The following is a 17,919-nucleotide window of genomic DNA, read 5'->3' as shown; positions in this document are numbered from 1 at the left end:
ATGATCTGATATCTAGAAAACCCTAAAGATTCCTTCAAAAGACGCCTAGAGTTGATAAAGAAATTCAGTAAAGTCTCAGGTTACAAAATTAATGTACACAAATCAGTAGCATTTCCATACACTAATCACAGCCAAGCTGTGAATCAAATCAAGAACTCAATACCATTTACAATAGCTGCAAAAAAAAAAAGTAGGAATCTACTTAAGCAAGGAGCTGAAAGATCTCTACAAGGAGAACTATGAAACACTGATAAAAGAAATCATAGATGACACAAACAAATGGGAATACATCCCATGCTCATGGGTTGGAAGAACCAATATTGTTAAGATGTCCATATTGCCGAAAGTGCTTAGTGCCCGGCATGGAGTGGACCCCAAGAAAATGGCACCTGGTACCTGCTACTTGGTTATTACTGAATGGTGCCATCCAGCCCTGGGCCTGATTCCAAGATATACAAATAATCCTTTAAAAACAACTCTCACACCAGTGTAAACACAGCTACCCAAGAAGGCCCTCAATAGTGATTTTTGTCCCCCGATAAGAACGCTATCTTTTTTTTTGAATGCTGAAATCATGGCTTAGTGAGGCTAAGAAATTTTCCTGAGGTCTCAGCCTATCAAGTGGTAGAACCAGATTTGAGCTAGGTCTGTTTGACATGTCCTTTAATTTTTGTGACATTTCCATGAAATTAATGTTACTGCACGGAAACTCTTAGGAGAAAATCAGAAGTTCATTAATTCTTTCCTTTAAAAAGTTATGCTTACCTAGTGTGCAGCCCAGACACAAACAGTCGTGAACCTGTTGGTGGGATTGTTCTCTTATCTTTAGTATTTAATAATCATGAAACACTATAAAAAAGTGTCTTTGCCCTATGATGAAGTCAGAACTGTAGGGCATGACTGTGGCGACCTTACTACTCCCTACCTTATATTCTCTGTAACAGATTCATTTTATCTGAGATATAAAAATATTCTCACTAACTTCACAGGCATAGAAATACTGTACCTATTACATGAATATAAAATCCAAAATAGACACCCTCAAAGCTTTTATCACTTCAGGAATATTATTAAGGGCAAAATAATAGCTTTAAAAGAAAATTATGGAGATTGGACCCTAGACCTTTTGGAACAGCAAGCGTTACTGCTGACTTAATCTTCAGGGACGAAGCCAAGATGAATTATCTGAAAAGTGCACGAGATTCAGAAATGTCTGGTGTCGCTTACTTCCCTGTCACTGTGAGTACATTTCCTGCTTAACTCAGTCTCATTTCTGACCTGAGGTGCCAGGAACTTTTCACGGGCTCCTGAGTTCCTCTTTCCAGGGTGGTTTGAGGGGCGGCTTAAAATGGCATCTGTGGGTCATTTCGTGGGGAACGGGTGGTCCTGTTGCCAAGCTCCAGGAGTAACTTGTTTTCTGAGACTATTAGGGTAAGCAGAGGTCGAGGGAAGACAGTTTCCTGCAGGATCAAATTAGGTCCTTTTCTCTCTTCGATGCCTTCCCTGGGAGGGACACTCTGCCTACCCACAGCTGTCCCCGCTCACAGCTGTGTTTTCTGCTCTGGGAAGACATTGGTTCCCTCAGGATGACACATTTTCTCTTTTAGGGGCCCTTTTTGATGTTTATCCCCCATGTAAACCTGAGATGTCCACGACCCCATATGATACTCAGTTCCCTGTCCCTCGTCATCGCAGGCCATCACGGGGCTTCTCAAGGCTGGGAATGAACACTGACCACGAGAAGGGAGTGTGTGTTAGGCCTTACAGGTGGCTTTGTAGGTGGCCTGGGGACACAGGGGGCTTCTCCAGGGACACGTAGTGTTTCCTGGCCCAGTGGATTCCTTGAGGGACTGGGAATGGAATCACCTCTCAATGCCGAGCTACTGCCACACGTTTTGCGCTGCGTGGTGGCCGTTCTCTGTGTGTCGTGTGGGGATAAGCACCACAGGGTGTAAAAGGCCTCATGAACTACCACAAGGTTCAAAGGACTTTCATGGAACATTGTTTCTCAGGATGGTCACAACCCTGCAGGTAGTCTGGGCAATGCTAATCTCCATCCACCAGCGGGGAACCGAGACTCTGGCATGGGAAGTGAGATGCCGTGGCGGGGGTTGGTAGAGACAGTGCTGGAAGCTGACCTCTGACCCTGGGACCCCCACCCACACACCCACCTCCCTCCTGGGGAAGTGGTGGGAAGGAGGAGGCAGATGTTCTGGGGCCACAGCCCAGGTTGCTGCTGCCCCGGTCCCGGAGGTGGGCCCCTTGGATGGGCGTTCACAGCCAGTCCAGCTGGACCCAGGGAGAATCCGTGCCAGGGTTCTAAGAAAACCCAAAAGCTTTTGTCACTAATAAATGCACATTTTAGTCAACTTGAAATTTTACAACAATTCCCTTTGGGAAGTTTGTTTTTTTTTTTTGTCAGATTTTGAAGATTTGAACTCAATTAGGAGCACTCTGCACTTGGCCCCAGCCGCCCCCCTTTCTCTACAAGATGTGCCAGGGAACCCCTGGGTACCTGTGGCGGCTCATTCTCCAGCTGCAGCCGGGGCCAGAGCTGCGAGCACCCAGGCTGTGCGCTGCACACCCTGTTCTGTTCTGGTTACTCAGCTCCCAAGGGATGCCAGGGGGGAATAGGACATGGAATATTCTAGAAACCCAAGCATCTGCTCCACACACACTTGCAACTCTTTTCCCATTTCAATACTTTATTGGAGCAATAAACACATAAACAAAATGTCAAGAAACTCCATCTCTAATATTTGCCTCGAAGTAAAACTAGATAGCTCTGTAATATTTTTCTTCTCTGTCTCCATATTTCAGTAGTAATTGTATTTTTAGTATCTGCCACAGTTTATTATTTCACAGCAAAATAAAAACCACAGAGATCTTTTACCTGGTGTGTATGCCAGAGGAGAATTCCTTTGACTATACACCATCAATAACTAAAGAAATCTTTTGAATGGAGCAGTATCTGAAATATTTCCTACAGAGAGAATGTTTCTCTCTGTGGGCTGTGCAGCCCACAGCCTGGGTGCTCGCAGCTCTGGCCCCGGCTGCAGCTGGAGACTGAGCTGCCACAGGTACCCCCCGGTGCCCTGGGTAGGCACAATCTGACTTTTTTAAAGTAAAATCTATACCCATTCTACTGTAATGTAATGATTTGTTTTTAGCTTTATCTTCTTATTACGTTGAGGGCAAAGGGTATGTCTTGCTAATCGTTATATCCTCAGCATCTGTCATTGTTCATTGATTTGTTTTCAATTAGGTAAGGAAGAAAAATCTCTCATTCTTTGTCATTCCTTTTTTGAGAGACAGGATCTCACTCGGTTGCCCAGACTGGAGTGTAGTGGTGAAATCATAGCTCCCTGCAGCCTCAAACTTGGGCTTAAGTGATCCCCGCACCGCCCCCACTCCCCCCACCGCCTCAGCCTCGGTAGTAGTGGGACTCCAGACATGTACCACCACACCTGGCTAATTTTTAAAATTTTTCTTGTAGAGACAGGGTCTCACTATGTTGTCCAGGCTGGTCTTGAACTCCTGGGCTCAAGCGATCCTCCTGCCTCAGCCTCCCAAGATGGTCGCATTACAAGCATGAGCCACCGTGCCTGGCCTCTTCATCACTGTAAAGGGTTGTTTTGGAGCTTCCTGGTTGGTGAACACATCCACATGCTAGGAGGTCAGAGCACCCCAAGTCCATGGGGACAGAAGCATTCAGGACCCTTCCAGACCTCACCCCCACGTACCTCTTTGTCTGTACTCTGTGTCATATCCTTTATAATAAACCGGCAAACATCTGTGCGCTCAATGTGTTGAACTCCTTGCAGCTGAGAGGGAAAGCTGGAAAGAGGCTTATTCTGGTGGAAACGCTGCTCTGCAGTATAACTTAGGCCTTAGAGAAGCTGTGGTTGTCACAAGCCACAAGATGGGTTTTCCCGAAGCTGCCAGTTCTTCTAGAACTCATCCCATTGAGGCTGTTCCAACCACTTCTGCCGTTGATGGATTTAAGTCAAATCTTGTCTCTAAGAAAGTTGAGAAGAAGCTCGAATATATCCCAGCCAGTTCACGGTGCTGGAGCTACTACAGAACACCAGGACAGCTCCTGAGGGTCCAGTCCTGTCTGCTTTGTCATGATGCTTGAGGATCTGCACCAACTCAGTCACCTTCTCTGCTCCCTTCAACCTCATAAATGTCTGTCTAACATGAGGCATGATACACTGGAGCTTGGAGCTGGTGACGGGGTGAGAGAGTCTGGGCTGGCGACCTTACCCAGCAACTGGCCTACACCTTCGGGAAATGTGGCTCCCGCCAGCACTAACTGCGCTTTGGGATCGAAGGGGTCTTCCAAGTCAGCTGGGCCTTCTGCTATATGGCTCTTCTCCAGGATGTAGTCCACCAGTGGCAGGAAGCTTTCATCCAGCAGCGTGTCTGCCTCACCCAGCACCAAGAAGGAGAGCCCCTCCAGGCTGATCAGTCGACCTTTCAGGGCCTTCCTTCCACAGAGCCCCGGGAGTGGCTACTAGCACATCTGCCGTAGGCTGTTTGGACAGCTGCAGCGGGATCCTACGCATGCCATGGCCTCCCCCTAGTTCTCGCACCTGCAGGCCCAAGGAGCTGCGCAAGGGCTGGGCCGCGGCCCGCACCTGTTCCGCTGATTCTCGGGAAAGCACAAGGACCAGGCCCCGGGGAGCGGGAACCGGCGGGAGTGCGGGCTTGGCCGGCCCACAAGCCGTTGAAGCAGCGGTAGTAGGCAGCTGAGAGTCTTGCCACTGCGGGTTTCCGCGGCGCAGAGGAAGTGGCGGCCGCGACGTGGCGGGGGGCTGGTACTCGGCTGCACGGTGTGGGCCGAACCGCTTCGGCGCGCAGCACACCCAGCTCCACACCCAGGTCCGCGAAGCTGCCCTGCTCGGACTGCAGGCTCCGCCGCGCTGGCGCCTGGAGTTGCGCGCGCTCCATGGAGAAGCGGTCCCGACGCGCGCGCCGGCTCCTCCGGCCACGCGAGGCGAGCGGCGCGCGCCCCCAGCGGCCCAGCGGGAGGCGCGCCGGCTGGTTAAACTCGGGCCGCCGCGGCGAGACCAGCAACGGTCCAGGTCGCAGCAGCACCGGCGTCCCGCAGCTCCGCCGCCATGGCATCACGACAAAGCAGACGGGACTGGACCCTCAGGAGCCGTCCTGGTGTTCTGCAGTAGCTCCAGCACTGTGAACTGGCTGACCACAAAATCCAACACTCAAGGCTGCAGGGGCAAATGCCAGCCTCGATGAGGGCAAGCATCTTCCGGCGCTTCCAGAAGGGCTCCCCAAGACGTACTTCCCTGCACAGACATAGCCTCTCGGGGCCTGGACAGCATCCATGTGGAGCTGGTTGTCAGTTACGATTTGCCCCTCACCTTGCAAGGTTACACCCACAGAGCAGGGACGGTGGGCCGTGTGGGGAGTGAGGTTCCAGGCACTGTCATGGGCTTTGTAACCCATCCCTGGGATGTGAGCCTGGTTCAGAAGACTGAGCTGGCAGCTCGCCAAAGGAGAAGCCTTCCAGGACTAGCAGCCTCAGTGAGAGAGCCGTTGCCTCAGCAAAGCTGATTTTGGCTCGCTTAAAAGTGATGGTAGAACAGGGATCTTTCCCATTGTCCTGGGTGTGTAAACATACTTCTCAGCTGGGGGCTCTGGGCTGCCCTGTCACCTCCGTGAGGGCCAGATGAGCTGGTGTATGACCGGGAAAGGTAAAGCTACTGAGCATGGCTCTCTGTAGTCTTGCACATGACACATCAACTATACACTGGATTTTGACTTTGTGACATGTCATAATTTCCAATGATGATGTTTTTATGTGTCTCCACTCATAATAATTACCGATGGCCCATTATTGCCACCTTGTGTAGTCATTTGAGACTCTCATTTTACCTTGGAGCACCTATAACATCCCTCCCAGTGTTCATCACCTTTAAACGTTGCGACCTTATGCCCGCATTTCTATGAGCTATAAATCTGGAGCCCCACATGACACCCTACTGTTGAGCAGAATGCCTCTCTACTACCTGTGTGGCCTTGGCCAGGCCCCCAACATTTTGGATTTTTTTGAGTCCTCACTTATTAAAAAAACAGGCTTCTACGAATTTACATTTGGGGCAGAACACAGCCGAGGAGAGCTTGTCTTTGCTTTTATTCTCCCCAGCGGGAATGTTCTCTCCGTGTGTCTAGATCTCACTTGCCCTTCAGGCGCATGTACAAGAAGTCTGCCCTGATCCCTTAGTCCCTCTAAATCTCTGCCTCTCCAACTGTTAAATGCTTAGGGTCAGTGCCGTGCAACCTAGCTGTCTCTCAGGTTAGTCTTGCCTCTCTGGCCAATCTCAGAATTTGAGTGTCTCTTGCCCTTCTGGGGTCACTGGGGCTGTCTGTGCCCATATGTGTGCTCCACAGGAAGTGGCTACTTGACTAGGCCATGGGTGGGAAGGACCAGATGCGAGGGCCCAGGCAGGGTTCCTCTCTGCCTCTGCCCTGCTCTCCTCCACAAAACTCCAAGGGCCTGAGGCCTGCCCTCCACTCACAGATTGCTTATGTGACCTCACTGGGCAGTGATGACCTCACAGGCCTTCTCAGTTTCCATGGCAGGGTAACTATGGAAACGTGGTACCCTTAGGGAAACTGCCTTGCCATTTCTCTTCGAGATACCAATCTGTTTGGTTGCCTGAGAGAGAATGACTGACCGGATCTTGTATATTAACTGTAACTTGTCCTCTGTCCCCTGGGAGGGCTGCACGGCAGGTAGGCATCGGGACAGGAGGCACTGGTGTGCACACAGCCTCACCTGGCTGCCACTTTTGGGTTTTCCCACCACCCCAAAACTTCTCTAGCCATAAGTAGCATCAATGGCCTGGGGCCCCCTCGGGGATCCACAGTGTTCCTGCTCACTGCTGAGGGCAAGCAAAATGTCAGCTCTGAGCAAGTGTTCCTAAAGGTTCTCATCTTTTCAAATTTAGCCTTCCCTTTTGAACCACAAGATGCTTCCAGCCAGACCCTTTCCTGACTGGCCTCTTAGCAAAAGCCAGATGTGGTTTTGTGGGCAAGTGACAAATGAAGCAGTTTGAGGCAGAGCTGTCGAGGGACACTCATGAACCTGCCCTCAGACCCAGGCACCTTTGCTGTGCTGTCCTGAAGACACATCCCAGTCTGAGCCCTGGGGACAAGGATGACGTCACTTAGCTGGGAAGAAGGGAGAGCCAAGGGGAGTGATGTAGCACTGTTTAGACTGGAGGCCTGAGGAAGTGGTGTCCCAGGAGGTTGGGTGGATGTGACAAGGCTTCTTGAGACCAGGTATGGTATCCAGATCCTGGCTCTGATCTTCCTGGTCACTGTGCTTCAGCATTTGGCCTTCAGAAAGTGTTAGAAAATCTAGATAAAAGTATCCGAGGGCTCGAGTTCAGTGTGGGCGAAACAGGCCGTATGAATGAGGCCCAAGAGGAGCTGGCAAGGTGGGAGGGGTTCTTCCCTGAGTTATGTTAGACCATTGATCCAAAACATGAAAACCACGTCCATGACATCCTCAGAAGTGACAGACCTTAAGAATGTTTCCTCGGTTGTGGAAGGGAGAGAGCGAGGGGGTCCCGACTGCAATTATTTTGAGGTTCTACTGTTCTTTCTGGGAATGGCCTGCTGCTGCCACAGGCTCCAGGGAATTGCTTTTGCAGCCAGTGTCCCGTCTCTAGGGGACTCACAGAGGTGACAGACTAAGGCTGTGTTTGGGATGCCAAGCAGATAAGAGGGCTTCAGCCAGGTGCAGGAAGAGATACGAGAGAGGGGACATCCTGACGGCACAGTGTATACAGCAGACATGACTGATCAGTTCTGCTTTCCTTTCCAGTACCACCATCTCCCGCTTGTCCACCTGTATACTACCACCTCCTCTACCAAGGGCGTGGAGAAACCCAGGTGGGCTGGCATGGGGAGACATACTGCCTGGGTGGCGGCTACCGGCTCTTTGGGGATGCTCCTTTGGCCACACCAGCAAAAGCCGAAGCAGAGAAGCCAACCCCTAGTGCCCCCAGGCCACCTCCTGAGAAACGCCGGGCTCCCAAGAGACGCCGGGATGTGAAGGAGAGAGAGAAAGACCTAGGTTGCCCTGGCCCCAAAATTCGGTGTGTGCTCTTTGGGGATGCTCCTTTGGCCACACCAGCAAAGGCCGAAGCAGAGAAGCCAACCCCTAGTGCCCCTAGGCCACCTCCCGAGAAACGCCGGGCTCCCAAGAGACGCCGGGATGTGAAGGAGAGAGAGAAAGACCTAGGTTGCCCTAGCCCCAAAATTCGGCGTGTGCAACATCGCGCCAGGAGGCTGGCCCGCAGGAAGGTTGCTGGCAGAGCCACACTCTGCAGAAGGGGCAAATGTTGGGCTCCCCGAAACATCTAAGGCCTCTTCTGCAGTGACCTCCACATTCCACCACTGGAGACACAAGCTCAGGCATCTATCTGCCTCAGCCTTCCTGAGCCAGGAGCCCCCTTCCATCCTAACTGGCCCTGCACGAGGAGCCTCAAAACCTGAGGCTGCTTTGAACATCCCAGGGCCAAAGCTGACCTGGAAGAACAACTAATGGTCCTCTACTCAATCCTCTTGAGTTCCTCCGGGGGCAGCAGAAAGAAAAGTCCGCACTCTGCTAGCCGAGGACTCAGGTACGGAGAGAGGGTGCAGAGCAGCCCGGCAGGGGCCTGTCCACCCGATGGGCTCCTGCTCTGAGTCACTGCCAGCAACCACCAGCGCAGAGCAAGAGGGATTAGGCTTCCTGAAACTGGTTGAAGAAATTAGGGCTACCCACAGTAGTGGGGAGCCTTCTGCCTGGGGTCTCAGGAGACAGAATACAGAAATCCAGGGAGACCTGCTACCTGGAGCAGGAACAATGTGGAGAAAGTCAAGCAACACCCTGAGGCTCACAGGCTCCTCTATTCCCAGCCCTTTATGGCCCCACTGGGGTCCCTATTGTTCAATAAAATGATTTCCTCTAAAAAAAAAAAATGTATCCATTTTTGTAGTGCTTAGGTGTGATCATCAGACCTTTTAATTAGTTTATCTTGTTGGCATTCTACATCCCTTGCATGTTGCACGGATTTTCTCCCAGCCACAATTTCTTTAGACTTTCTTGAAGGGTCTTTTGTCATTCAAAATTTTCACCTTTTTATGTAGTTGAATCTGTTAGCATTTCCCTTTATAGCTTCTAGGTTTCTGTTTTCCTTAAGAAAGTCTTTTTTACCCCTTAGGTTAAATATTTCCTGGTATTTTCTACTAACACTTTTACAGTTTTATTTTTACACTTAGTTCTATAATTCACATATAATTCTTCTCTGTTACGATGTAGGAATCTAACTTCGTTAGACATATAGCCAAATATACATATGTCATTTAGCAAATCACCCCTTCTTTTCTCATCATATTGAAATATCTGTAATCTATAGTTTTTATTTCTGCTGTAACAAATTACTCCACATTTAGTAGCTTAAAATGCACAAATGTACTATCTTCCAGTAGGACTCTTGCTAGGCTCCTAGAGGCTCCAGGGGACAATGTTTTCTTACTCATTTAGTTGTTGGCAGAATTCAGTTCCTTCCAGGCCCCCATTTCCTTGCTGGCTGTCAGCTGAGGGCCCTGCCCAGATTCTAGAGGCTGCCCGCAGTCCTAGGCTCACGGTCCCATTCGTCTGTCTCCAGTGCTGGCAATGGTGGGTCAAGTACCTGTCACGCTTGGACTGTCACTTGCTGCATCTTCCGTTTGCATCTCCCTGAACCAGTTCTGCTTTCTTCTTTCATTTTTATGGTTTATATTTTGTGATCACATTGGGATCACCTAGATAATCCAGGATAATCTTATTTTAACGTAACCTTAATTCCATTTGCAAAATTCTTTTGTCATGTAAGGAAACATATTCACAGGTTCCAGAGATAGGGGCATGGGCATTTTTTGATTGGTTGGATGGAAGGGCATTATTCTTCCTACCAGAGCATAATATCATATATTATGTTTTTGGTTCTTGTTCTGGACTCTGTTATACTGATTGAACTTCTGTGCTATTTTATATTCCTTTGAAACTAGTAGCTTTATAGAAAAATTTACTATCTGGTAAGATAATTTTCTCCTTTTTCCAAATTGTTCGGGCAATCCTTACCCTTTATCTGTTTTCTTTCAGACTCTTGATGTCAACTACAATTTTGATAGCTAAGTTGCCCTATCAGGGAGTTGGGAGAGGTCTGTGTTGCCATATTTCTAAACATTTTATAGAACATTTTTATGCAACTGCTCACATAAACTTTGGGACTACTGTTGAGAATAAAGATTTTTGAGTTTGGGGATAAATATTCTTTTAAGGACTAGCTGGCTTCTCCAGGGATGATGATGAACTATTGTAAATAAACCTCTGACCCTTTTGACACTAGAACACACTATGAAGAGTTGCCCCTGTGAGAAGCAGCTTTATGGTAAAGCACTACCTGTAATTGACTGCCCTTGTGACTTTGGATTCTTTGTCATATTTGTAAGCAGTTTGCCTTCACCATCCCTGGCTACTTAGTACCAGAGGCTCGCTCAGCTTTCCTCACTGAGGTCATAGTGGCCCCTTTGTACTGCATTTCCCACTGCTCTGGAGGATGTCTGCCTTAGAGGGGCCCCCAAAGTGAGTTTCATGAATATTTCAAGTTATACGCTTCATATCTGGAGAAGATCTACCTAGCTGTTTTTGATTTCATAAGAATTTTATTTACATGGCAGTAATGTCCTTTTAACTGTTTGTACTTCAAAGCAAAATCCCAACTGCAGTGATGACAGTTGTTTTTAAAAATAACATTTTGTACTGTTATGAAATGTAATTATGGTAGCATGTTCAAAAACATTATTGAAGTCCCAAGCAATCACTTTATGTCTCTGATAAAACCAGATAGTTATCACTCAAGTGTTACACAATTATTTCAATACACACATTTAAGAACTGCTTTGATATCATGCCTTTGTCATGCCAGTATATGTCCAAAGTCTTTGTGTAATCTGCAGTTTTAACTTTAAATCCACACACTATTTTGCTTTTATTATATGTAAGCTATTCCTAGTCTTGATCCATTCTATCTTCATGTGATAGGAATTAACTCATGGCTCTTTTCTCTTGGTCAAGCTCAGCTGCATTTGTCTGTTATACTTTTCTGCCACAGAAATGGAGTGCCACTCATGAATCTTCTGGCATTTCAAGTGGCTCACCAGGCAGGAACATCTATGATTGGTACTGAGGATAGCAGACAGAACCCACTCCTCTCCACTGTAAAAATGACTTTGCTTTCTTCAATCTCACAACCATTTCCCTCCATTCTCCACCAGGGGAAAAATGAAAACCTGTAGGCTCAATTAGGAAATTGGTGAAACTGATGACTTTTCCTGGGGCATTTGGAAAGGGCCTTCCTGGGCAATTCAATTATGTGTGCACAGAGTGTTGTGAAATTGTTCCTGGGTAGAAGTTGGAATAGCCAAGCTGATAAAGATTTAGTTCAGGATATATTTAGCTGAGAAGAACTGTGATACAATAAAATCATATTTAGAGTCCTTTAATTTTGAAGGTACCATTGCGGATAAATACACATGGAGGTGAAAATCAGTGGCTGCTAACATCTTAGCCATTAAATGCTGTTAGTGGTAAACTCTGTATCCACAACCAATTCCCCTGTTCAATAGTAGAAAGCATTTTCAAATAATATCTTGCATTTCAATAATATAAGAGCAGGCATACAAAAAAACTATAAAGGTAATAAGGAACCTCATTACTACCACAATCATTAGGGTATTGTGGGCTTGAGGGTAGTGTGTAGGTTAAAATCACGGGTGTGATTGTTTACGGTATGAAGAAGGGTGGGAAGCTCTGGCTTAGCTGACAAAAACTATCCCAGCTTAACGATGGATTTGAAAAAGCCATTAGCCAAATTCTTCATCACCCCTCCTTTTGATGGCATGGCCCCTCGATGAGATAGTACATGTTTATCACTTCACAGATGTTTATTCCACATCCACTAGGTCCAAAGCATGGTAGGAGACACACACATGGCTAAGTCCCTTGCCCTTAAGGAGCTCACAATCTAGCATGGAAGAAATATTTAAGCAACTCTAATACAAGGTGGAACAAATCAAGGCCTTTGAGTGAATTTTAATGTGGCGCACAGTTCCAGAGGCTGGAGCAAATACTTGTATATGGGCTACAAGGGAAACTTCACAGACAAGAGCTGCACTGATAGAAGAGGCTTAACTGTGAAACATCGTTCTCACCAAATATACATACTACCAGCTTGCGTTCAAAAAGCAAAATAAATCAATCCTTAAAATAATCTGTTATAGAGTGGTAGTGGGAAGATGATCATGAACAATAATTTTAACTACTTTGAGTAATGAGATTAATAGAAGGTGAAACATTTTTTATAGGTTCAGAAGCATGACTCAGATGTGGTCTACATTTAACATTTCTTGAAGTTCCAGTTTTTAGAAGAGATGACAAATCAAGAGTCAGAAAAACTTAAGGCAATGTTGTATTAACTGTTTTATCTTTTGCTACTCAAGATGCAGCTGTTGAATATTTTTAGTAACTATGACTTTCAACCTGAAACATCACTTTAACTCTTTAAACTGAAATAGTGTAAACTTCATTGGTTAAAATTATTTCCTGGGACTTCAAATTTAGATCAGGGGTCCCCAACCTTTTTGGCACCAGGGACCAGTTTTGTGGAAGACAATTTTTCCATGACGGTTGGGGCGGGGCGGTGGTGGGGGGCGGAGCTCTGTGGCCCAGTCCTTAACAGGCCGCGGAACTGGTACTGTGGTTTAGATCATCTTTATAAAACAACAGACTATACAAGTGAAAGTGAAGCAGTGAGGGGCCTTCTTAAGGATTGTATCAAAACAACAGCATTAACAGGAAAGGGTTCATTCCCATGTTACCAAACAAGAATATTGCCTCTAAGAGTATGAGAAAACATTTCGAAGTTATTTAAAAGTAAATGGGACATTTCTGAGAATTTGTATTAGCAGCGACTTCTGAGTGCTTATAAAACCAAACAGGACCTGTTCAAGTCAAGAACTATGTTTTCACTTAAAATAAAAATTGGTGTCTACAAATACATCTATATGTTTGAGTTTATATTCTAGAATGTATCCCTTTTAAGGATAGATTTTTAAAACCCTGTCCATTTAAGTATCCAAATACTAAAATAATCAAATTCAATTACATCCCAGATGTTAATTAAGATTTATCAGGTGTTTATCAGAATAGGCCCTGTTCTAAGCACTCTGCATAATGACTGACTTAATACTCCTAACAACTCCCCAACCACACCAGAAAGGCAGAGAAAACAAGGGGAGTTAGGAAGTTGGCTAGAAACACAAGCCATAGTTTAATAAAAATAAGAGTGGTTTTATTGATTACATATAATTTTAGCTACATTAATATATATTATAAACTTTATGAATTAGAAATAAATGATTTTTTTTTTTTTACCAAGAATAATCTAAGTTGTGGCAGCATGTTAAATGAAAATTATTTAACTCCTACACAGTCATTATACATCTTCCTTTCAGATAATCAGGAAGTCATCATCTAAGCTTTACATTACGACATGACAGTTACCCCATACACAAATTTCATTAACTAGAAATAAGACATGTTTCCTTTTTCAGCAAATACTCCTGTTTTGTCATACAGACGTATCTTCCAAATAATCTTACTATATTGTATAAAATTTAACTTTTATCCACAAGAGTTGCCTCAAATAATTTTCATTTTCAAAAGCTATAAAGGCATGAGACAGCAGCAAAATGCTACTCTGGACTTTGTATCTTAGATTTTTCATTTTTGCTTTAAGTTTTAGACTCCAATTTAGAATTAAAACTAAATCATCCCACGTTATTATACTTAGAAAACGTTGAATAGTTTGAGCAAGTATTTGGCAGATCACAGAAATGAAACAGTGCTGTTGGAAACAAAAAAACACTTTAGTGTTTTACAGTTGGAGAGACTGATGGACATCATTCAAATTTCTCATCTCCTTCTTCCACATCTTTCAAATTGAGCACTTCCAAAGAACCTTTGCCTTTTGTTTCCTTTTTTATTAGCTCGTCAACTTCTCTGAAGCAGCCTGGGTCGATCAGGCATACCTGAAACATTTAACATAGCTGTTTACCACATGAAGATGAATAACAGAATAAACTCAGCTTTAACTTCAAGACAAACAATGCTTTCCAGGTATCTCTAATGCTACAGCCCTGTGATGCAACAGACAGATGATGGGTAGAGTAGCAGATTGGGTTCTTGGCCAACTTCTGTCCTGAAGTATGCATGTAGGCCCCTAGGACAAGGCATTAATCTCCCTGTTTAAAGACTTACTCAGATGCCTCAGCTGTAGAATGAAGGGGTTAGACTAGAAAACTATACCTTTTCATCCTAAAATTGAGCATTAAATTTTATACTTCAATGAAATCACCTCCACATATGAAGGAGAAAAAGGCAACTTGAAGACCTATTTGGAGACCATGTGTAAAGTTTTGAAGAGATTGTAGAACTTCAAACAGTGTCAGGTGTGTTGTTTCACATCTATAGTGGATACTCACCACATTTAACAATCCTCTATAGCTCATTTACTTGTTAAAGAAGCTGTGGGGCAAGGATCCAAAGACACAATGCTTTTGCTGCTTCTTTAAAATGTTCTGTGATAAATGAGGCTGATCAACTTTTAGTCTTATTTCTTTTGGCCCCATAACAGAAAACTCACTGTAAAATATATTCTCTCATCTAAAATGAACATGACTAACCTAATTTTATCATGAATAACTTTACTAAAAAAAATCATAAGTGTGCTTAACTACAATTTAGTCTATACTTAGACATTGACATGTTAACCTAATTCTAGATAAGATATTTCTGGAAATATCTGTTTACATGTTTTAAATGTTTGTTACACATTTATAACTAGAGAATAAACTATTTTGTTAACATGAAGCAAAGAAATAAGAATATTTTACTCTTACAATTTCTAACTGTTGACTGTAGTCTTCACTCTCTATAACCTTGATCAGAGGCTTGAGCTTTTCTTTTAGCTTCTTCCCTTCATTCACTGGAAGAATGAACCGAAGCCTCATGTGAGCACGTTCTATCTTCATTTTCTCCTTTAACTGCTTTATCACTTCCAAAGCCTATCAAGGCAAAATTGAGAATGTTTGTAATTTCTTTACTTCTTCTACTACATTATTTCATAAGGTATTGAAAAACAAAGCAGCTTCCATCTACTTGGATTAGGTAATGGTTTCTTAGATACGACATGAAGAATATAAAAAACCACAGAAAAAATAGAAAAATTGGACTTTATCAAGATTAAAAACTTTTGTGCTTCAAAAAACACTATCAAGAAAGTAGAAAGATGACCCACAGAATGGGAGACAATATTTGCAAATCATAAATTTGAGAAGGGACTAGTATCCACAATACATAAAAAAAAAAAACCTCAACAATGAAAAGACAAATCAATTAAAAAATGAATAAAGAAACTGAATAGAGATTTCTCCAGAGACAATCAATAAGCACATGAAAATATGCTCAAATCGTTAGTTATTAAGGGAACGCAAGTCACAACCACAACAAAATACCACCAGGATAGCTATAATCAAAAGGCAGACAATAACAAGTATTGCCAAGGATGTGGAGAAACTGAAACTCTTATACACTGATGGTGGTAATGTAAAATGGTGCATTTGTTCTGGGAAACTGTTTGGCAGTTCCCAGGTATAAAGAAATGAAAATATACGTCTACACCAGGGGTGGGGAACCTGTAGCCTTCTAGGTTCTTATGTGTGGCCTTTTGACTGAATTCAAATTTTACGGAGCAAATTCTTTTATTTTTATTAATACATTTTTGTTCATCCTTTTATGTTATTTTTAAAATGAACGTATTTAAAATACCAAAGAATAAAATAAGTTTCAATAACATAATACTCCCAGATTGACTGGCACAATTAGAACATTAGTAAGCCACCAGGGCTAAATTAATGACTGCTGGTTGCCGAGAGTTTATAGGGGTTGAGTATGCTAGTCTGTTATCAGCTTTGTAACAACGGTGCGTGGTGTTTCTATTTTAAGTGGAATTTGTGAATAGTTGCACAGTTCGACAGTATTTTTTAGTTCTGTCTGCTTAACAGCCCATCATGTCAAAGACAACCAAGAGAACGCTGAAGGAAGAAAACAGATTTTTTAATGAGGATTGGGAATTGTGATAGTATCTGGTTTCTGCTAAAGATAAGATGATTTGCTTGCTTTGTGATACTGTAATATCAACATTAAAGAAATACAATGCTTATCAGCATTATAACACTCACAAGGACACAAATATTTTAAATTAGAGGGAGAGGCACGAAAGGTTGTATTGCACAAATTAAAAGGCGAAAAGCAAAAGCAAAGACAATTCTTTCAAGCAGCAATAAGACCTGGAAATAATGCCACTGAAGCAACTTATAAAGTAGCTTGTATACTTGGGAAAAAAGGGAAGTCATTCAGTGATGTAGAAATTGCAAAAAAATGCATTGTCGAAGTTGTAGGATGCTTAGACCTCTGATAATGTTTCAAAGTACAAACAACTGCCTCTTTCAAGGAGAATCATAACTGATCGGAAGCATGAACTAACCTTCAACTTAACAGAACTTCATGCAATACTTCAAAAGGAAAATATATATTCCTCAATCACTTTAGATGAATCAACTGATACTACTGATTCTGTGCAGGTTTTATACTTCATTTGGGTCATAACAGAAGATTTCCTTTGCTACGACGAAGAGTTACTCACTTTGGGCACTCTTGCGAACAGAACACGGGGAAGAGATTATCTTCAACTTTCAAGATCAATGTGAAGTTTGGACTGAATTTGGTAAATTGAGCAAGTCCATCTTTCACAATAGGAAAACATGAAGGGTTTATTGCACAGATAAAAAAAAGTATTAACAGATCCAGATGCTCTCATTTCTTTTCATTGTGTCTCGCACCAGCAAAATCTCTGTGCTAAAGCTACTATTTTAAGTGACACTTTGCAACAAGTTATAAGTATTGTTAACTATATTTGTGCAAATGTAACACAGCATCGTCAGTTTTGTAACATGCTAAAGTTGAATGATGAGGTATTCAGTGTGGATTTGCCATATCATTCTAAAGTGCATTGGCTATTGCAGGGACAGGTGTTAGCCAAAATCTTGTCTCTGCAAGATCAGATAGTTAAATTTTATGAAGAACAGAATCAGCAATGTGAACTATCGAAAGAAGATTCCTATAGGTATGCAGTGTTTCTGTGTGATATCGTGTCAAATCAAAACGATGTGAATATTTCTTCGCAAGGTAAAACTGAGTCTATATATCATATGTGGAAAAATTCATGCATTTCGAAAAAAGTGATCTTTTTTCAAAACAATTCTTCAAAAGGAAATTTCAGATGAACCTTTTCCCCAGTTAGCAAAGGTCACTGATGAGCAGGATGATATATGTGAATCATTTGAAGAATACACAGCTGTTATAGACCTATTAATTGTAGAATACAATGAAAAGTTCACTGACTTTGAGAATCATGATATCACAGTCAAGTTAGCTTTCCATCCTCACCTAGCTAATATCACCAAGATACCTAAACAACTACAGATGGAACTGATTCGGCTCTCAGTAGATGACATTTTAAAGTGATCTTGACTTTCTTGATGTTAAGAAAGATCCAATAGAATATGGAAAAGTGAAGTAAAATACCCACGCCTTCGGCAACATGCCTGAAAAATGCTTTCTTGCTTTCCAAGCACTTACTGCTATGAATCTACATTCTCCTACCTGACCCAAATAGAGACGCCAGTAAGGTCACAAATGACTGATACCCATCTGGAGGACCAACTGAAACAGCGGAC

At 43.7% G+C, this 17,919-nt stretch overlaps 1 protein-coding gene and 1 pseudogene across 1 annotated transcript in view; both read right to left on the bottom strand.

Annotated features, from left to right (window-relative positions):
* Window positions 1-4,019: 4,019 nt before the first annotated feature.
* LOC105806994 lies at window positions 4,020-5,130 on the bottom strand (annotated as a pseudogene).
* Window positions 5,131-13,386: 8,256 nt separating this feature from the next.
* The window catches only part of SBDS (Shwachman-Bodian-Diamond syndrome), a 7,784-nt gene continuing 3,251 nt past the window's right edge, over window positions 13,387-17,919 (bottom strand). Inside the window, exons 4-5 of the mRNA XM_012640342.1 lie at window positions 15,022-15,186; window positions 13,387-14,151 (exon numbers count right to left, since the gene is read on the bottom strand). Of these exons, the coding sequence (XP_012495796.1) occupies window positions 14,023-14,151; window positions 15,022-15,186 (294 nt within the window). The 3' untranslated portion in view covers window positions 13,387-14,022. The remainder of the gene's footprint in view (window positions 14,152-15,021; window positions 15,187-17,919) is intronic.

This window comes from Propithecus coquereli, unplaced genomic scaffold (genome assembly GCF_000956105.1).
Source record: "Propithecus coquereli isolate 6110/MARCELLA unplaced genomic scaffold, Pcoq_1.0 Scaffold150, whole genome shotgun sequence".
NCBI classification, from domain to species: domain Eukaryota; kingdom Metazoa; phylum Chordata; class Mammalia; order Primates; family Indriidae; genus Propithecus; species Propithecus coquereli.
Note: the sequence above shows the minus strand (reverse complement) of the source record. Positions and strands in the feature narration are given on the sequence as shown.